Source organism: Vombatus ursinus, unplaced genomic scaffold (genome assembly GCF_900497805.2).
Source record: "Vombatus ursinus unplaced genomic scaffold, bare-nosed wombat genome assembly UNPS02009062.1, whole genome shotgun sequence".
NCBI lineage: Eukaryota > Metazoa > Chordata > Mammalia > Diprotodontia > Vombatidae > Vombatus > Vombatus ursinus.
The window spans coordinates 12,657,918-12,680,260 of NW_020948840.1; the positions used below are offsets into that span (position 1 = coordinate 12,657,918).

Below are 22,343 nucleotides of genomic sequence, written 5' to 3' on the forward strand. Positions count from 1 at the left end.
TCAAAAGAGGAAGAGCTGGACGTGAAGCCAAGTAAACAGTCTTATGCACAACACTTCACCTCCTGAGGCCTCAGTTTCCACATCTATAAAATGACAGAATTGGACTAGATTATGTCCAAGGTGCTTTCCAACTCTAACTTTCAGTGATTCAATCTCAACTGTTTCTCACAACAGCTCTAAAAGGCAGGTAGATACAAGTCTGATGTGTGTACTTGAATCCTGTTCATACTATGTGCATGATAATTATTTGGCGTCTCTCAAAATTCCAGCAATCAGCAAAAGCTCTGTCCATAGAGAAGGTTAGCCAGGGTGGTGAGGCAACTGGGAACCAGGAAGACTAGTGGCAGGATCTGGAGGTGTTTAGCCTGAAGAGGAGAAGCTTAAGGACCTGTTTTTAACCTTTCTTTGTAGCTCCAGCACTGAGCAAGATGCCTGGCACTTGTTGTTATTGGTATTGTTCAATCACATCCAGCCCTTCGTGACCCTGTGGACTACCAATAATGTCCATGGGGTTTTCTTAGCAAGAATGCTAAAGTGTTTTGCCAGGCACTCAGTAAGTGCTTAATAAATGTTTGCTGAGAAACATGGTAGCTGTGTTCAAGTATCTGAAGGCCTGTCATGTGGAAGAAGGATTTATACTTGTTTTGCTTGGCCAGAATGAGGAATAATAGACAGAAGCTAAAGAAGTTATTTTCAGCTCAAATTAAGGAAGAACTTCCTAACATCTAGAACCATCCCGAACTGGAATGGACTATCGTGAGAGAGAGTGTTTGTCCCACTACTGGAGGTCTTCAGAGGGAGGAAAGAAGAATCCTTGTCAGGGAAGTTGGTATGACGTGGAAGGAGACCTCTAAGGTTCCCTCCAACTCTGAAATTCGATGATTCCTTGAGTAGAATAATGGCTACTTTTGATACTACATAACACATAGCATATGATGTAACTGATAAATGAGATGATGTATGATATACAATACATGAAATGAAATGTATGTCATATATATTTATTTATATATAGTTTGTACTATAATGTATTTATATATTTTCTATATTTAATATCTCTATGTACTTGTTGTGTTACATGTATATTTTACATGAAATGCATTTTATATATACGTATACACAACAAATAAATCATCACAAAAGGAATTCTATTCAACAAGCATTTATTAAGCACTTACTATTTGCAAAGCATAATGAATGCTTTACATTGTGTCTCGTTTTAACAACTTTTTTAACAAAATTTTTAACAACTTAGGGTTAAAGCAGGCACATAACCCCCAAACAATGGAGTTTACTTATTTCTTCTTTCTCCCTTAACCTTAAGTATACTTGGAAGGGTAGTTCTTTTCTGGTGTTCATCTCTAATTCAGTCTGTGTCTAAGATGTCTTATTCAGTTGCATAGGTATTCCTAAGAAACCAATAAAAGTTTGGGAACATGTGGGATCACTCTCTGATTGAGTAATGTATTTCATGTTTTAGATTGGCCATTGTTTTTCTTTATTAAGCAATTGAATTATTTCTGTTATTATCAGAACAATGAATGACTCCTTGCCCCTCGAGGAGCTAATATTCTGTTGGGGTAATACAACATAACTATGCCTAAGTAAGTATAGAATAACTGGAAGAGGGACCAAATACTAGCAACTGAGACTAGCAGGAGAGTCTTCATTGCAGCAGGAGGCACCTGAGATAAACCTTGAAAGAAGATAAGTATTCAGAGGGGCAAAGAGAAAGAGTAATTTCATTCCAAGTATGTAGGATAGCTTGTAAGAATACACAAAGGATACTAAAGAGAGATCTATCTCTATTATGTCTTATTCTGTTGTGCTTTTTTTTGTGTGTGATGGTATACATGATGTGCTATGTTAAGTTATATTATACCTCATACTTCGGACTCCTCACTTTCCTAACTCCTGTTGCCACCATTTTGGGCTCTACTGTCTACTGTGACTATGGGCCAGGGCAACTCTTTCAAATCAGTTTTATCTACCTTCAATGAAAAGTATTATTTTGAAAACCTGAGAATGCTAGGAAATATATGTATAAAATAGGACAAAATAAAAATGTCAGCCTAAAAAAGCCCCTCCACAAAATAACTGCCTCCTCTTCCAAACTTGTATTAAATTTGACCTTATTTATGAAGCCTTTCTAGCTCGTGTCCCACTTGGCTCCACTCACTCTGAGAACTAAAGGCCAAAATGTAATCATAGGTTTAGATACAGATTTTTAAAATTAACTTGCCAAGGAAGTTTTCACATGTCAACAACTTAGAGCCAACTCATGACCCAAAGTAATTTTGTCCGTATCACCTGCCCCAATGCACTTCTCCCCTAGAATCCACAACACCCTCCTCTTTGAAAACCACTTATCCATAAATGGGCAACATGACCCTAAAGCCTCATGGTGGTCAGGGCCAAACCAGGAGTCATTTTAACTCTCAGCATGGTCTTCAGTATTTCACATGGATGTGGAACTCTGAACAAAGCTCCCCAAAGCACAAGTTGGAATAGTATTGTATATCCCTTCATTTATGTGTTTTGTGAGTTTATGTTTCTGGTTTTCTACAAGCAGGACTCGCCATCATTTCAAAGCTAGGCTAGACGCCATGTAAGTACCTGCAGAATTTGAGCACACTGTACCTGTCCCTCCAAAGGCTTACACTTTATTCATTGAAAGAGAACATTTACATATCAAAAATTTGGGAAATTGGTGGTTTCAAATTATCTCACAGAGCAACCACCATTCTCTCCTTGACTATTTTACTTTAATGGGAGTAAGGGAGGAGGAGGAATGAGTCACATGCAAAGGTGAAGAGGTACTGTTGATGTTATGCAGCTGTATGCTATTAACCAATGGTGATTCCAGGTATTTCACTCTCTGCCAGACAAGCTATGGGGTGTTAAGAATGTTGAGCTTTTGGTGGGGAGGGAGGGAGCTCGGGTGGCTGGTAAAGAGGCAAAAAAGCATAAGAAGGCCCCTCCTTAGGGTAAAATGTCCCATTTTAAATTTTTTTCAATGTTCCTAGACCCAAATTTACATGTTGGATAAATTAATTTGCTTTCCTTGAAATACTGACACCTCTCCCTCTTGCCAAAACAATGATCTTTCCCAAGGGCAGTATTCATATGCAATATGTTTCCTCTATCCCCTAGTCACATTTCACTCCTCAGTCTATGCCATCTCCTTTTCAATAGGCTCTCTTCTCTACTTATGCATTCATTTTCAATTAGTGGCCTTCAAAAAGCACATCTTTCATAGCACAGTGTTTTTCCTCTATTAGGATTATTACCCAAAAATGTGCCTTTTGCATTGGCTGACTGCACTAAGGTAGAATAAAGGCACCATAAAAGGTTATGCTGAGCTTCTGCCAAGTCTCCGGTGTGGGTGGCAGGAAATCTTCAGGGCATGCAAGAGATATATCATTCCTAACTGTAGGCTGCTACATCAGCAAGAAGCAAATAGAAAAGTATATTTTTGAGTACGCAAGAGGTTATTCAGGTAAAACTCTATTCATTAAGGTAAAAAACTGACCAAAGCAATGACTGACTTTGATAGACTTAGCTCCTCTCAGCAATGCAAATATCTAAGACAACTCCAAAAGACTCACGATGGAAAATGCCATTCACATCCAGAGAAAGAACTATGGAGTCTAAATGCAGATGGACGCATACTATTTGCTCTCCTTTTCTTTTGTTTTTTTTGTTTGTTTGTTTTATTTCTTCTTTCTTGTAGTTCCTCCTATTAGTTTTAATTCTTTTATACATCATGACTAATGTGAAAATATGCTATCTTGAGGAGGGGGGAGGAGAAGGAAGGGGAGAAAATTTAAAACTCAAAATCTTGTGGAAGTGAATGTTGAAAACTAAAAATAAATTATTTTTAAAAACTGACCAAAACGTGCCAAAAAAATTTAATAAAGAGCCGCCTGCAAAGTTGCTGGAGAACATCTGCAGATTTCAAACCTTGGAAGTACTGCCACTGCCCCAAAATGGACTGTTTTTGCAATATATTTGTTGCAACTTGTCCCCTGACTCTAATTTTTGTTCTTAGTTCACTTTTAGAGAGATGAGTAAACACTGATGATGGATCTCAATATAAAATTAAGCGCATTAAAAGACTCAAGGAGGGCCTACAGACACCAGTGGAAAATACACAGGGTTTGGACTAAATGAGATATGACTAAGAGAATCTCATTCAATACTTGGCAAGATCAGTGATTTCACTGGTGTGGTTACTCCCTCTACCAACAAATAGAACAATGCTGCCTCAATTCACAAGTCTGCTAGGAAGCTCAGACTCAGAGAAGAAAAAAAGACAGTGGACATCCTTTCTTTGCAGAGGTGAGTTTCTACAGGTTGGAATATCTGCATGTACTGTCAGACTCCACAGATGTGTTGGCTAGTTTTGACGAACTGCTTTTTTCCTTCTTTTTTAGTCTTGGTGAAGAGGGAAGTTTCAATGGGTAGGGAAGGGAGAGGGGCATATCTTAAAATAAAAGTGATATAAAAACACAAGGTATGTACAAATATTTAATAAAAAAACAAGCTGAATAAAAAAATTCATCAGTGTGGTAGCAAACCTTTTGGTAATGAACTTCTTTGTACTTAACTAAGCTGGTCTTCTGATAATAACCACATGCCCATTGCCAGATTTTCTAGCTTAGAATCACAAAATCATTGACTTAGGATTGTGGAAGAGATTTGAGAAGTCATCTCCTCACAGAATAGATGAAGAACTAAAGTCAAAGAAATAAAGCAACTTGCTCAAGGTAACACAGGTAGTAAATGGTAGAATCAGACTATGACCTCAAGACCCCTGACTCCAGATGCAGAATTCATTCTACTTCACCACACTGCTTGACAGGAGTTCCTGGAACTTGTGTTCAACTGGTATATAATTCAGGAACCCAGATTTACATCCATACAACAAAGAAGCACAAAATTACAACTCTAATAGAGGCTGCTGCTTACTAATTTCTTCAAAGACCTATCATCGTCTTGGAGGAATGAGTCTCCTGCACTCCCTTATTCTAATAGGACAGAAAATCAGCAGCAGGAGACTACTCCAGTCTTTCTGATCTTGCCTGAGGACCAAAGAGGCAAGCAAAATGTGAGAGAATGACTTGGCTGAGATTTTTTCTCAGGAAGGTGGGATGGACTCAACAGTTTCTTTGGCGGGAAAAATCTTCTTGGTAACTAACTAGAGTTTCTCAAAAAACCAAAATTTTTACTGTCTTTATCAACTGCCACAAAAAGGTGATTATGTAGCTGGATAACCAGAGAAGGATCAAGATTAGGACTATCCACTGGAGGACCAGAAGAATAAACTGAAATTCTTGGCAAGAAGTTCGGTTCAAAACGCACCTAGGTCCTTTGTTTGAAGAGGTGGAGGACTACAAGCATGGAAGTTACATAGGCTCTCAGATGAGGTCTCTATGTCAGTTTTGCTTAACTGTTTTTCCTTGTAACACTACAAAGGGAAATTCACTGAGAACATGGGAGAGAGAGAGAGGCAGTGAAGAATATCTTAAAATGAATGATCTAAACATACCAATAAAGTTTCATTTTGTTTTTTAAAGGAGGCTAGGTTTAAGCAATGGTGATTTTAGGATTAGTTTTGTTTTTGTTTTTGAATACAATTGAGTGTGAAGGACAAGACAGATGCCTTACAGATCTCTGAGGTGGAAGAAAGTCCTTCAGAACTATAGCTAAAATTGCCCTGCCCCCAAATAAATAGGTCATAACTTTAGGGAAGCAGGGGGAAGCCTGGCTCCTTTTAACAGAAGGAAATGGAATCTGCTGGCCAGATGGAAAGGGCTCTTTTGTAAAAATGATTGGCCCACAGAGTCAATGCCAAAGGAAGCAAAGAACAGTTGGTATTGTCTGATCTTCTTAAGACTTTCTAGGTGAAAAACAAAGCTCTTCTCATGGCTAGAAAAGAAAGCTAAAGTTCTGTTAGGGGATGATTTCTTGACTGATGTAGAATTAGACACATGACTTGAAAATGAAGTTGGGAAAGAAAGAAAAAGAGAAAGAGCTATTTCCCTGGGTTATTTTAATGAGCAAAGAAAGTGTGTGTTCCTGGGTCTACAGTTTGTTGACCAGTGTTGTGTTGATCACAATGACCACTACTGGAGGAAGAGTCTTAAGAGAAAGTGCCAAAAAGGTTAGGATCACATTAATGACTGGAGGGTAAGGACACTCAATAGTCTTTGTAAGAAATGAAAAATTGAGGACTTTTTTTGGGAGGGGGGGGAGCTAGGCAGTGGGGTTAAGTGACTTGCCCAGGGTCACACAGCTAGTAAGTGTCAAGTGTCTGAGGCCAGATTTGAATTCAGGTCCTCCTGATGCCTGGGCCAGTGCTCTATCCACTGCGCCATCTAGCTGCCCCTAAAATTGAGGACTTTTTGTAAGAGTTCCCTGCCATGGGCTATATTTAAAAAGAAATAGTCAAACCTTAAGATCAGATGGTACATGGATGGTGTATAACTAAGGACATTACCTTCTCTAGCTATGATAGCTCTAACATCTTCTAACACACCAGACTGTAAATTATTTTTACTTACAGGGATAGAACTTTCTGACCACCTCTAAGGCCTTAGTTTGCAAGGGAGAGGGTGGAGATTAAGTTCTCAGTTGGAATGGTGGCAACTTGAAACAAAAAAGAGAATCAGAACTTTTAGAGCTACAAGGGCCCTTAGAGGTCATCTAGTCTTTCTTCCCTTGTTTACAATAGAAGAAATTGAGGCTCTGGAGTGACATGACTTACTTAAGGTCACATAATTGAGACAGGCCCAGTGTTCTTTCCATTCCATCATGCTAGCTGCTTGAGCCAAAATTGGACCTCTCTTAGTCTGGAGGCAGAGGGGTTCAATGGAAAGATCACTAGTTCTGGAGTTCCAGGACCTGGATTCAATCATGACTCTGCTACTTGCTACCTGTATGACATTAGGTATGCTCTTCCTTGGAGCTCACTTTTCTCCTCTCTAAAATGAGAGAGTTTTAGAAGATGACCTTTGATGTCCTTTCCAGCACTAAATGTGTGATACACCTGACACTAGCATTTTGCCTAGACCTCATGGATTAGATGGAGGAAGAAGGAAGCATACCACCTCAGAACCTGAGACTGTCACTGACCACCTCTATAACTCCGGCCAGTCATTTAACATCTCTGGGTCTCAGGTTCTTACTCAATACTGCCATATCCACCTCATTGGTCTCCCTGTCTCTAATCTCATCCAACTGCCAAACTGACTTTCCTAAAGGTTAGGTCACTACTGAACTTGAGAAATGTTAGAGTGAACTATTAATTCTAGAATAAAATAGAAACACTCATTACCGGCATTTGAAGCTCTTCACAGGCTGGTTCCAGCCTATTTTTTCATGCTTATTGACCCAGACAAATCAGTCAACTTGAAGATTACTCATTCAAGAATTCCATCTCCATCACTGTGTTTATGCTCTGGCCATTCCCCATGCCTAGAAGGAACTCACTCCTCAGCTAGGCTGCTCCAATTCTCTAAGTAGGTCCCTTCAAAGCTTAGCTCAAGTGCCACTGCCTACAAGAAACCACACCTGATCCCTCCAGGTGTTAGTGGCCTCCCCCTGCCTCCAAAATTACTTTCTATTACTTTGTATATATTTTGTCTTGACTTATCTGTATACATGTTGTTTCCCCCCAGTGAAATGTAAGTTCCTTGAGGTTCAAAAAAGACAAAAGTCATTGTATCCCGGTCTAGTATAGTGCCTTGCACACAGAAGACAATGATAGCTTGATGAATGAAAAGAGATTGGACTCTGAATACTAAGGTCTAGTCTGCCATTAAATCCTTTGAGGCAGAGTGTATTGTAGAAAACTGCTTTCTTAGAAGAGTATTTTAGACAAGAACAACACAGTTTGTAGCTGGCTTAGAAGTGGAGAGTTCTATATTTGGCAACCGCTATTTCCAGGAGATACCATTGTATGGTTCATGGACCACTCAATGAATCTATAGCTGGACAGTACAAGAGGCCTGCTATACTGTTGTCAAACTTCTAATAAGGGAAATCACCAACTGATGCCCCAGTATCAGATCTCTATGACCTAAATAATGAGAGGGAAATCCATGAGTGTTCCCTTGCTTGTTGATATAGACAGAGAAGAGGAAACAATACAGGCCACATGTTGATGTCCCTAACATAAACAGAGAGGCAGGACACACATCCTCCCAGCAAGTCACTCGATTAGGGACACTAAAATGAGGCTAAAAGTCTTGGAAAGACTTCATGCAGTGAGAGAACAGCTTTCTCTTCTAACAGCTGCCAGACACAATCCTTTCATCTTTGGAAAGAAAGAGGCAAGCTCTTCCTGGACTGAATTCTTGCTGTATGAGCAACAACTGAGAGGTGAAAAGTGCAAGGCACACAGGCCCCTTCACCTCACCCCACACAGTCACTACCAATCACAGCTCTTTTTGTGTGGTATTTCCTAGCACTAATCTTTGTCCCAGTAAGCAAAATGTCCACTCACAGCATTCTACACTTAGGTGCCTTACAGGAGTTTGCTCTGGCCTGGTTTTAGGAAGACAAACTGCCAACACAAATATTCCAGGTCCAAAATATATTAGAATAATTAGAAATGTTGCTTTGGGCAGGCTGTTCATTTGATCAGCTAACTAATCACCTCCTGTTTTTGCATTATAAAGTAGTATAGCATTTCCCATTTTTGGCCCATTTCTCCCATTTGAAGGAAACACAGTTTAAACTTACTGATTTAATTCATGTTTTAAAAACTACTAAGTAGTGACCAGCATGAGAAAGAAAAATCCCCCATGCTTTCAGCACTCACAGCCCTGGATACTTAAAATTCATTGCTCTCCTTTCTCTTTTTTTCAGGAGAGATAAGATTTGAAGGGAGAGAATATCACAATCTCCAATTTGTTGCCTTCTCTGTCAGTATGAGTGCAACAAGGGCTAGAGAGATGTTGCCCCCCTTGTCATTAAATTTTTGGTAAGCAGTACTAGCTAGGCATGAAGATGGTACCTTCCAAATCACATGAAGAAATGATTAATGAAACAAATAAAAAATTAAAACAAAGCCAAAAAGAAAGGGCCCAAATAAAAATCTTTGTAATAACATATTAAAAGAATCTATTGCTAGATAGAATACCACTTACAGCAAATCTTCCCCCAAGTCAGAAATGACAACAAGCACTTGCCCTTCAGAATAGGGCCATTACTCTACAAAATGAGGGAAAAACAGAGTTTTGTGAGTCAAATACTGCTGGCAAATGAGAAACAGTTCTGACACCTACTTTATCAGTCAGTATGCAAACATGTGATGGGCCCCTTCTGTTGTCCAGGCCTGTCTAAAAGAAGTTGAGAGAATCTCAAAAGTGGGTGAGTACTCACACAAATGCTTTTAGATCATGAAAATTGTGTTTCTCTGAATCTTCCATTTAAAAGAATATTATGCCATTAACTAGGATTAAAATTTCACAAAACCCTGAATTAAAGCAAATGTAGGATCAACTAATGGCTGAGATTTGTCCAACTGTAAGAGGGTGCTATTTTAGGAATAAAATATTTGCTAACCTCTTACGGGAGAGGCAATATTGCATAGTGGATAGAAAGCCATCACTGAAGGCAACAAGATTTGGATTCTATTTCTTAACATATACAGGTTGTGTGGCTTTGGGCACACCTGACTATTCCAGGCTATTCTCTCCAATTATAAATTGCAGTATAGTTGCAGACCAACACTGACACAGGAAGTTTTCTCACCCTACAGTTCCCTGTATCAATGAAATGACCAGCTGAGTTCCTGTTTTTTTCCTGAGAAAAAACTTCAGGCTACATATAAGCTTCTCTGCAAATGTAATATAACAAAAACGGGTGACGAAAGTATTTATGTTTGATAAATCTTGAGAGAAATACTTAGAATCAAAATTATCTCTGACATTTTGCTGTAATTCACAAAAAAATGCATAAGTCATAGCAAATCTCAAACTCTCAGCTGACCTTTCCTCATATTTCACTGAAAATACTTGAGACCATTCACAGATAGCTCCCTTTTCTTCCCTGTTTCTCATTTCACATCTTCATCACAGAAGATGGCTTCTGCCACTATCTCCACCTTCACTCCATCTCACAGGAGATCATTCTTCTCCTTGCCAAGGCAAACTGATCTACATACATAAGTGATCCCATTCTATCCCATCTTCTCCAAAAGATTGCCCCCTCTATCATCCCTACTCTAATCTTCCATCTCTCCCTGTCTCCCTGGATGCTTCCCTACACTCTACTAACATTCCCGTGTCTCCCTCCTCCTTAAAAAACCCTCCCTTGATCCATCCACCCCTGGTTATTGTCCTATATTTCTATACCCCTTTAAAGCTAAATTTCTTCAGAAGTCATCTCCAATAAGTGCCTCTGCTTCCTTTCCTCTCATTGTCTTCTTAACTTTCTTTACTGTCTGGTTTCTGACCTCATCATTCAACCAAAACTGTTCTCTCTAAAGTTACCGATGTTGGGGCAGCTAGGTAGCGCAGTAGATACAGCACCAGCCCTGAAGTCAGGAGGACCTGAGTTCAAATCTGGCCTCAGACCAAGCACTTGACACTTACTAGCTGTGTGACCCTGGGCAAGTCACTTAACCCCAATTACCTAAAAAAAAAAATAAAAAAAATAAAGTTACCGATGTCCTTTTAATTGCCAAATCTCACGGCATTTTTCAATCCTCATCCTCCTTGACCTTACTAGAGCCTTTGATATTGTTAATCATCCTCTTCTCCTTGATACTCTCTTCTATGTTTCTGTGACACTATTTACCTGTCTGGTCACTCTTTAGTCTTCTTTTCTCAATCTTCATTCAAGTCATGCCCACTAACCACGGGTGTGCCGAGGGCTCTGTCTTGGTCCCTCTTCTCTTCTCACTCTATATTTATTTCACTTGGTGGTCTCATTTGCTCCCATGGTTTCAATTATCAACTCTATGCTGATGCTTCTCAAATCTATTTATCCTGCCCTAAACTTTACTCTGCTGACTTCTAGTCTCTCATCTCCAGTGGCTCTAAATGCTTATCCCACAGATATCTTAAACTCAACATGCCCAAAATTGAATTCATTATTTTTCCCCAAAAGCCCTCTGTTCTTCCTAACTTTCCTATTATTGTTGAGGGTACCACCATCCTGCCAATTCCTTACTCTCTCTCATGCCCATATCCAATCTGTTACCAAGGCATGTACACTTTACTTTCACAACATCTCTCATACATACCCTCTTCTCTTCATACTGCTACCACTCTGGTGCAGGCCCTCACAACCTTAGTCCTGGAATATCACAGTAGCCTGCTGGTCAGTCTCCCTACCTCAAGTCTCTACCCATTAAGTTCATCTTTCACTCAGCTGTCAAAATGATCTTCCTAAAGCTCATCTCACCATATTACCCCTCTATTCAATTAACTCCAGCTCCCTATTTTCTCTAGGATCAAATATAAAATTTGTTTGGCATTCAAAACCCTTCATAATCTGGCGTATTCCTACCTCTCCAGTCTTCTTATACCTCAACCCCCTCATAACCTCTGCATACACAATCTCTCTCTGTCTCTCTCTGTTTCTCTGTCTGTCTCTCCCTTTCCCTCTCCGCAATCCAGTGACACTGGCCTCTTGACCATTCCTTCCACAAGACATTTTATCTCCCAATTCTAGGCATTTTCACTAGATATCTTCCAAGTATTTAAATCCCAGCTAAAATTCACCTTCTACAGGAAGTCTTTCCCAACCCCTCTTAATTCTAGTGCCTTCATTCTGTTGACTGTTTCCTATCTGTCCTGTATATAGAATGTTTGTACATAAGTTGTTTACATGTTACCTCTCCCACTCAACTATGAGCTCCTCGAGAGCAAAAACTGTCTTTTGCCTTTCTTTATATCCCCAGCCCTTAGCACAAATCCTGGCACATTACAGGTACCTAATATTTAATGATTAACTGAAAATAACTGTACATTCATAAAATACATGCATTTCACACACTAAAGTTACCGACGTGGGGGCAGCTAGGTGGCGCACTGGATAGAGCACCGGCCCTGAGGAGAACCTGAGTTCAAATCTGGCCTCAGACCAAACACCTGACACTTACTAACTGTCACACATTAACATAATTTTCTTTTTCACAGAATGGTTTTCAACATTTTAAAAAGCAGTTAGGGAAGGACAGAGAGAGGAAAAGAAGGATACCAGAATATAGTAAAACCCTTCTCTAAGGAAAGAGTAGAGAAATAAGATTCTACTCAATTCAAAAAACATGATAAAGCTCTTACCATGTCCAAGGAAGTGTACAAAAATAAATATTTAAAATTTGCTACTTCAGTGTCAAATGAATGCATAAAAGGAAGGAGGAAACTACATTTCTAAGTCAATGATTCTAGATTCTTTTTTTGGAGTTCATATTCTTACATTATTATCTAAAATGCAAATTGAGACTTTTACATAGTTAACTTTTGATTAACCAAGGTGGGTGGTCCACTTAGGGGAGAAAGGCAGTATGTATAGTGAAAAGAGCATCTGGCTGGGAATCAGGAGATCTAGATTCAATAAGAGACATTGGATAAGTCTTTTAAACTATCTGAGACTCAATTTCTTAATCATAAAATGAAAAGGGTAGACTGGAAAGGAATCTCATGTCACTTTTTTAAAATCTAAAATTATATGGATCTATAGCACCCCAGAGCAAATTTTTAAGTCTAGATTGGCTTTGCCATGATACATCATTCACTTAATTCAACTGCCCTTAAAAAAAAAAATTGGCATGCCCAGGTAATATAACTAAATTTTGCTATTAAGGTAAACAAACTACACCAAAGAAGATATGAACACATGCCCATTTCATAGACAAGTTATTTTTCATTATCTACTATTTTAGGTCATTTATGCTACTATTTTCTTGCTTTAGTGTAGCCAAGAGAGAGCTAACTATAAGGTAGATGTAAATGACTGAATAAGTAGCCTTCCTCCAATCTCTCTGCCAAGACCCTCGCCTCATACTTTACTGAAAAAAATGAGACCATTCACAGATAGCTCCCTTTTCTCCCCATTCCTCATCTCACATCTCCCAGATGGCTTCTGTCACTATCTCCATGTTCACCCCATCTCACATAATGAGATGGTTCTTCTTGTGAAAGTGAACTCCTCTACATACAAAAGTGGTCCATTCTATCCCATTTTCTCCAAAAGACCCTCTATCATCCCTTCTCTCACCTAATCTTCCATCTCTCCCTGTCTACTATTTCCCTACTGTCTAAAAACATGTCTATGCCTCCCTCGTCCTTAAAAAACAAAAACAAAAAAAAAACCTCTCACTTGATCCACACATCCCCAATAATCATCTTATATCTCTCCTTCCTTTTGTGGCTAAACTTCTTGAGAAGGCCATCCACAATAGATGCCTCCATTCCCTTTCCTCTACATCTATTCTTAACTCTTTACATACTAGTTTCTGAAATCATTATTCAATTGAAACTACTCTCTCAGAAGTTACTAATGATATCTTAATTGCCAAATCTCATGACTTCTCTTAATCCTTATCCTTCTTGACTTCTCTGCAGCCTTTAACACTGTCATTCATTCTCTTCTACTTAATATTCTCTTCTTTCTAGGTTTTCCTAGACAATGCTCTTTCCTGGTTCTCCTCCTATCTATCTTAATGCTTCTCTTTCTTTTTTGCTAGATGTTCATCCACACCATGTCAGTCAAGGTCTCTGTCCTGGGTCTTTTCTCCTCTCCACTTATCTTATTTAACTTGGTGATCTCATCAGCTCCCATCATTTCAATTATAACATCTATGCAAGTGACTCTTCAGATCTACGTGTCCAGTCCTAACGTCTTTCCTAATCTCTAGTCTTGTATCTCCAACAGTCTATTAGACATCTTGAACTGGATTTCCCACTGGCATCTTAAACTCAACATGTCCAAAACTTCCCCCAAAACCCTCTCCTTTTTCTAATTTCTCTATTACTGTCCAAAGTACCACTATCCTCCCAATGACCCAGGCTTACAATCCAAGTGTTATCCTGAACTCCTCTCTCTCACTCTCCATATCCAATCTGTTGCCAAGGCTGTCATTTCAAAACCTTCATAACGTCTCTCATACATGCCCCCTTCTCTCCTCTGACACTGCCACCAGTGGGTGCAAGCCCTCATAACCTCATGCCTGGAGTAACGCAATAACTGATGGGTTGGTCAATCTGCCTCAAGTTTCTCTCCATTCCAATCCATCTATCCTTCATTCAACTGTTGAAGTGATCTTCCTAAAACCCAGATTTGATCATGTCACCCTTCTATTCAATCAACTCCAGTGGTTTCCTATTGCCTCCAGGATCAAATATGAAATCTTGTTTGCCTTTTGAAGCCCTTCATAATCAGGTCTTTTCCTACCTTTCCAGTCTTCTTGTCGCTTACCCCCCCACCCCATGTACTCTTTGACACAGTGCCATTGGCCTCCTTGTTCTATACACGACATTCCATTTCACAACTCAGTACATATTCATGCCTGGAACTCTCTTCCTCCTCATCTCCACCTCCTGGCTCTCCTGGTTTCCTTAAAGTCTCAGCTAAAGCCCTATCTTCTGCAAGAAGCATTTTCTAGTTTCCCTCAGTGCTGGCGCCCCTCCATTTGTTGACTTACTCCAATTTATCCTGTCTATAGATGGTTTGTATATTGTTGTTTGCATGCCGTCTCTCTCATTAGATTGTAAGCTCCTTAAGAGCAGGAACTGGCTTTTGCTTTTCTTTGTATCCCTAGCGCTTAGCACAGTGTCTGGCACAAAATAACAGCTTAGTTGACTTACTGTTTTATATTATGTTTTCTATATTTGCAACCACACTTTATCCACTTTAAATTTCAATTCACAATATTATTTGATTTCAATATGTCCACTTAGTTGAACAGTTATAATTTAACACCCATTGACATTCTTTTAAGTTATGCTCATTATGGGAGAGGGAGGGGGGAAACAACAATACTAGCAACAAACAGAAACATTGCAACATTTTCCTTATTACACAACATAAGGGTGGAATCCAAAACACATTACATATTTGACAATTTGTCCTCCTCAAGAGGGACTGTCACACCCTCTGGACCTTCCTGAGCAAGGCTTGCCAGCTATTCTGCCTCTCAGTTACCTCCCTTCTGTGTCCCACACAGCTGACTACACAACAGGGAACCCAGAGACATCAAGAAGGAATTGTCTAATTTTTTGCATCTTGCAATTGAAGTTTCCATTTCTTGTTCTACATAAAACTGATGGAAGAACAGTTAGAAAGGAAAATAAAATAAAACACAGTGGGTTCTAATAGTTCACTGTTCTTCTTTAAACTTTCAATATCTATTACACACACACACACACACACACACACACACATAATATGAATGAAAGTAAGCGGGAACATCATACTGACAGAAAGGTCTGGAAGAGCATATTAAATAAAGCACTTACAAGAGTGATGGGCAATTGTGAAGAACCTAAACAGACATACCACATTGGAAAAAAAAACTATTTAGGAGATACACAATAAAGTGTCATATCAGTACAGATGATTTTTGGTTACATACCTTCCCATGATGTCCAGCTCGTTCATGACAAATGACGACATCTTCCCACATTTCTAGTTTCTCAAAGATCTGAAGGGCTGAACTAGTGCATCCCAATTCAAAAAGCAAAGTTGCAAGCTGGCGCTAGGAAAAGCAAGTTAACAGAAGTTAACATTTCTTAATAATGTACATGGAATGCCATGCATGGAACATTATGGGTGTGTATGTGTGTGTTTGTGTGTGTGTGTGTAACACTCTGTGTGTGTGCAGATGCGCACACACACATGAGCACACTTAAAAGTTTTAAACTGCACTAAGATTTTTGACCACCTGTATTTCTCTCTCTCTCTCTCTCATATATAAGCACACACACAAAGACACACACACACACACACACACCCCATAATACTTTGACTAGGATACTTGAGAGAGGCTTGTAATTAATGTTATTTTTGAGTCAAGTGAATATTAGTTGACATTTCCTGATACAGACACAGAACTATGTACATATACAAGTATATATGTATATAGACATGTATATGTGCATGTATGAATGTGTGCATGCATGTATGTGTACACACAGACACATACCCCATAATGGTCTAACAATAGTCCACTTGAGAGACTTGTATCTAGTATTTAAAAACTGTTAGCATTTATATAGCACTTCAAAGTCTACAAAGTACTTCACAAATATTATTTCATCTTATTATCACAACTACCCTGGAAGGTAGGCACTATTCCCAGATTTACAGATAAAGAGACTGAGGCAGGCAAAGGTTAAGTTATTTGACCAGAATCACACAAGTAGGAAGCTTCTGAGGCTAAATTTGAACTCAGGTCTTCCTGATTCCAGTCCAACACTTTTCTGTCTGTCTTTTCCTTTTAAAGAGATCCCATTTTAGGAGTAAGGCCTACACTGAGACAGCACCGTATCATAATCACTCTCTTTAGAGAGGCCAATCAGCTCATAAATAGAAAGCCTCTTTATTAGAATCCTGTGGAATCTGACTTTTGTTTAACAAGCTCTTACTCCATAAAGAGTGAAGATGGATGTATATGAGAAAACTGGAGGGAGAAAAGAGGATTGGGGGGGAAGGGCTGTCTCTTAAAATATTTAAGAGAACAAAGGAGTTTCAAATGCCCACAAGCACTTACATACAGGGTGCTCCAAAAGCCTTAGTGGAGTTTTAACTACAAAATTGATATTTATAGCTTTTAAGTGGCAATACTATACTCACTGCCAATTAGGTTATTCCTTAAGTCAACTCAAACTAGAACTCTAGTCAAGAAGCAAGCAAAAAAGGACCTCTGGGAAGTCAGAAATGCTACATCCAGAGATGGCTAGAACAGGAAAGCTTAAGTGCTTTATTCATACGAGAGAAGGATTGTCAACCAATCTACTTCTATCACAAAAGTCAGTTGCATCTTATTAATGTGGCCTGTTAGGCATAATTTTTAAAAGATGTGATTTTGGATTGAGATGCTGATTAGTTTTTCTAATCTGCTTTTTTAGTCTTCTTTTTTTATTTTGTTATAAGGGATGCCTCCCTGGATGGGGATAGGATTATGTTAGGAAATGACAATCTAAAAACAAAAGATGCCAATAAAAATTAGTTTTTAAAAAGGCTGTGATTTTAATAACCTGGTATGTAAACTATGTAGGCTCGCATTCAGAACCTATTTACTCTTAACGTAGATGCAATCCCAAAAAACTTAGCTCATCTGCTTACAGCTAACAAGTTAGAAAGGGCAAACCATAGTGTGCAATGAAGAATGATAGAGTCTAAAAGCAAAGGAAGAAAAATAGGCAGTTATATAAAAATAAAAAAACTTAAAAACCAAAGCTCCTTGGGACCAGTAAGCGTAAGGTCAAATCCTGTAATGTGCTATACTTTATAAAATTTCCATCCCCAATGGTGAAAATAAACAAGTTTTGGGGTTGTGAGATATAAGCTGAAGTTGACATGAAAATGCAAGGTAGGTGAACTACTGTATTTCCTGAAGATTTCAGATAAATGAGCTCACCACCCAACAATGACAAATTGATGTTTTCTACACATTTAATAAAACAAACTGCCCTAAATATTAGTACATTTATAATGAACTCTTAGCCCTCTTTGAAAATAATGAACCTTTAATTTTAAATAATAATAATCAAGGCTCAGTACTTTTACCTACACCAGTCTGACCTTATCAAACTAACCCAAATCAATGAAGTTTTAATATACTATTCCCATAATATTTTAAATTCACCCAATTAGCAGTATTTCTACAGATATTAGCAGTATTTTACAAAGTATTTTCAAATACACTCCAGAAATATTCCTGGAGAATATCAACTTATTTAATGTTACACATTCATTCCCATGTGGGGGGACTACTTTTAAGCTCTGGCAGCTAATAAGCAGCCCTAAAAATGGAAGGAAAAAGGAAACACAGGAAAGTGGGTGAGGTTCCTGAACAAGACACTCCTTCATCTTAGTGAGACCAGGATGACAACTGGCTTTTCTCTTCATCATCACACTCTTCCACTTAAAGCCCCTCCCTCATTATGACCAGGCAATAACCCAAGGCCTTCAAAGGTTCTATCAGTGCATCACAAACCTGGAGAAGTATTTCAGCAAGCTAGAAAGGCTCAGAGTAGCCTGCAACAAGTCCAGAGAATGGACTATATCTCTGTCCTCCAAGACTCACCTCCTGTTAAGTTCTGAGTAATTCACCAGGCTGGCTAGAGAAGGATGGATTTTTCAGCTACAACAACTTTCGAAATTCATCTTAAGGGGTAGAGGGCTTGCAGTCTGTCTTAGTACTCACATTGATGGCAGAATCCCTGAAGTTCTAAAATTTCATTAAATTACTTCATGGATTAGTATGAGGACAGGGTTTCAAAATTTTTTGAGAAATATTTAACAAGAATAAGCCACTGAAGGCTTTTATATGTTCCAAAAATGACAAAATGATAAAAAGAGAGAAAGCTGAAAGCATATCATTAAGATAAAAAAAAAAGATTCTGTATGTATGAATATAGATATATAGATTGTGTATATGTGATACACACACATAAAAGATTTAACTGCACTAACACTTTTGGGACTCCCTGTATATTACTATATCCCTGTCTCTTTCTCCATCTTTCTCTCATGTGCACACGCGCGTGTATTATATTTTTGACACATTTCCATATACAACACCTATTATATGTAAATTTATATATAAAACTGTGTGTACATATATATATATTCATTCTCACACACACACACACACACACACACACACACACACACACTTGATTGTGGGAGTACAGGGGGTAACTCATCTGAAGTTTATAGTCTTAGAGAATTACCTTGGGATCAGAGGAGTTTAGTGACTCATCTACAATCCTAGATGAGTCATTATGTATGCATGTATGTATGTATGTATCAGAAGCAGAATTTAAACTCAGGTCTTTCTATTTTCAAGGCCAGCCCTCTCTTCACTACACCATGGTGCCTCTCAGAGGTAAATAAGGACTATCAAACACAATGCATCATATGGAATAGCCAGGAGGAACAATAAGTTATCTCTTTATGTAATATAAAAATGAAATATTGGGGAAAATCATGATGTTTTAAGAAGATATTTTCAAAACCTGAATAGTGAAAACTGAGAACTAAAGTATTCATTTGGGAATGTGTTCTAAACAGATGATACAAATGGGTTTCTGAGTAAAAAGGATGGCTATGGCCCGCTGAGATCATATCAATTATTCGGTGAAAAACATAGCATCAGTGATCTGTCCTGACTAATGCTGCACAATGGCCAGAGCCACGAAGGCAGGAATAACAATGACTTGGAGAGATGCCTGATTGTTCTAGACAGAGTCCAAAGAAAAGATGAACTTTCAACAAATATAAGCTTTATAGTGCTTTTGCAGAGTTTGATATTTTCATCCTATAAGCCACATGGTCCAAAGCATTTAACAAATTACGTAGTTCAGAATCATAAAGATGCCAAAAATCTTTCAGCTGCTAACTTAACACCTTCCCGATGAAAAGGCTATTACTTTGGGAATGAAATATTAAAGCCTTTTACTCCCCAATATTTTTTGCAGACTACCTCAAAATACAAGGACCTCCAGGAAGCAAGACCCCAGATCTAGTAGTGTGTCACTGGACACTAAGAATATAATCCATATTATGAATCTATATTAAAGTACAAATGAACTGTCTAAACACATAGTGGTTTCATCACAAAGAAGCTACTGCCTGAATTCTGATGTATCTCTTTTACCCCTAGAACAGCAATGGTTTCAAATTGTTATTTTGATTACACTTAGATTAGAACTGTAGAATCACCTTGGGCATTTCTAAACTGCCCCTGCTGAGTTGGAAAATATATCACTCCATTTTTTGGAAGGAGGGGAGGAACTCACAGTATTTAATCCAGGAAAGTGATAAATGGGAAGAAAACAGGATTAGGAAAGAGGAAACAAGTTCCAATTCTAGCTCCTTTACTAAGCTGTGCAATCTTTACCTCTATAAGCCCTAGATTTCTCAGGAGGAAATTGAGGAGGCTGGACTAAAGGATCACCAAAGTCCCTTTCAGCTCTATCATTCCATTACATTGTCAACATACCTGCACCACTGGAAGGAAAACTGTGGGTGGTGGAAACTGGGGACTGCCATCCTCATTCAGTATTTCTCAAACTGCACCAGGTATTCATACAGATCTACATATGAGGTCCAGGCCAGAATTATCTTCCTACTGAACTCAGCTACAAGTACGATGTACAAAAGTCCTACTCTCTTTTTTTCCTAGTTATCCCTCACGCTCATTTGCCTAGATAATGGTTTATCATTAATATTATGGTACATACTTAATATGCTGTGATCTTACAAACTTCCCCTCTTTCTTTAAAGAAAAAAAATCTTTTTGATACCTTGGGAATACCATAACTGAAATGTGACTGCATCCGCAGAATTAAGCCTTAAAAGAACAAAGTTATTTGGAAAACAAATGCTTGCAACAAAACAGGATTAATATGAGAATAGCTTTTTTTTAAACTCTTATTTCACTAAGATTCTGTAGACTGTGATTTTAAACAAAACGTTAATTGGGAGTAACAGTTATTCTCTTCGTAAGGCCAGATGTCCAATTGTTTTAATTGAAACTTTAAAAATTCAAACATGGTAAATTCTAACTAATGATTCAACTTAATAATTCACAGCATTGGAGGTCAGTAATATCTAGTGAAATTTAAGAAACCTCTTAAAAGTAATGTCAAAAAAAGAGGTAGTGTTGAAATTAACCTGTATAGCCCAGCGTGTCGGCACCTGACAGCAATAGAAAATCTTCAGACGTTCCAATATAGAAGTATTTTTATCCTCAAACTGATCTGCAAGAGCCTGAAAACAAAATAATAATGATGCAAGTTTAGGTAACTTGTATGGAGAGAAGACTGTTCTAATAAACATACGACTTAAAATTTAAAAGCAATTTAACATAACCACAAATAAAAAACTGAGTAGAAAAAAATGATTTTATTTAACTGCAAAAATCAAGTTCCTCAAGCGCATATTCAAGATAGTTAAAGAACATCTATTTTCTTATCTGTTAATGCAAATAAATTCTACTCGGAATTTCCATTCCAATTCTAATGAGTACTTTCTGGAATAAGTAAAATCCCATTGACCAATTAAAGATTTAATTGCTTAAGATTATATTTCTGTTTATTGATCACAAACAAAAGCAGATTATCCTGACTACACAATTTTCCTCAATATTACTGAAACAGAACTTTGATTAAAGCAGTTATCATATGTGTAGTTGGAGTGGAAAAACTAGATGACAGATGAGCAGAGGACTCATGTGCAGCACACTCTAGAATAACAGTTGGCCATGGAACATTAGGAAATTATACCAACAAACAGAGCAGCATGGCACTGAAGCAGCCTTCTTTGAAAAAGCACTGCACCTCTACAATGCCCTAAGGGGTAATAAGTAATGCAAACAGTGACCAGTTAGTTATCTAAACAGCAACTACAGCTGTAATGGTTTTCACATAATCTGTGATATTAAAATTAATATAGCAACTCTCCTTCACAAACACAGAACAATATCACCAGGATCATAAGAGAGCTTGGATCCAGCTTCACAAGGATATTGGGAAATTGGTATGTTATCTTTTCACCTCCAAATTCCTACAGATCTTCACTCAACTCTGAATCATCATGACCTTCTTTGCATAAATCATATCTTTTTATATGGTTTGACTGATTTAATTTGCTGCATGGCTACAAGCCTGTCAAGACTGTGGTCTCTGATGAATTAAAGTCATCCAAAGAACAATGGAGAGATACTTGGTGGGTGTAAGGAGACTGTGACTCATTACCCCCATCCCCTAAAAAATGGAATTTGCAAAAAGAAAGTAAAGGATGTCAACAAAGAAATGTATAAGTAAAAAAAAAAAAAAAAACCAGCAACAACAGATAATCATGCTGGTCATGTGGCAAGAAGAAGGGATAACCTTTAGACAATCGATGTGTTCCACTGGTATCCTTACAATGTCAAAAGAAAGCAAAGAAGACCCTCAACATATTGGCTGCACTGACTTGTACAAATTTATGGGAGAGCATGAACAGGGGAAGCTATGGATAGATTATAATCTGAATTACTGGAGGGAACATAATAGCACCATTGGAATACTAAAGATTATAGGATCATGGATTTAGAGCTCAAAGAAACATTAGAGGCTATTAAGTTTAACCCTCTTATTTTATAGATGAGGAAA

The 22,343-nt window shown here is 38.2% G+C and overlaps 1 protein-coding gene across 2 annotated transcripts in view; it reads right to left on the reverse strand.

The window, feature by feature from the left end:
- Positions 1-22,343, reverse strand: part of TTC27 (tetratricopeptide repeat domain 27) — a 228,476-nt gene that overhangs the window by 72,785 nt on the left and 133,348 nt on the right. For both annotated transcript variants that reach the window (XM_027850566.1, XM_027850565.1), the window contains exons 11-12: positions 20,863-20,958; positions 15,593-15,715 (exon numbers count right to left, since the gene is read on the reverse strand). In XM_027850566.1, the coding sequence (XP_027706367.1) occupies positions 15,593-15,715; positions 20,863-20,958 (219 nt within the window). The remainder of the gene's footprint in view (positions 1-15,592; positions 15,716-20,862; positions 20,959-22,343) is intronic.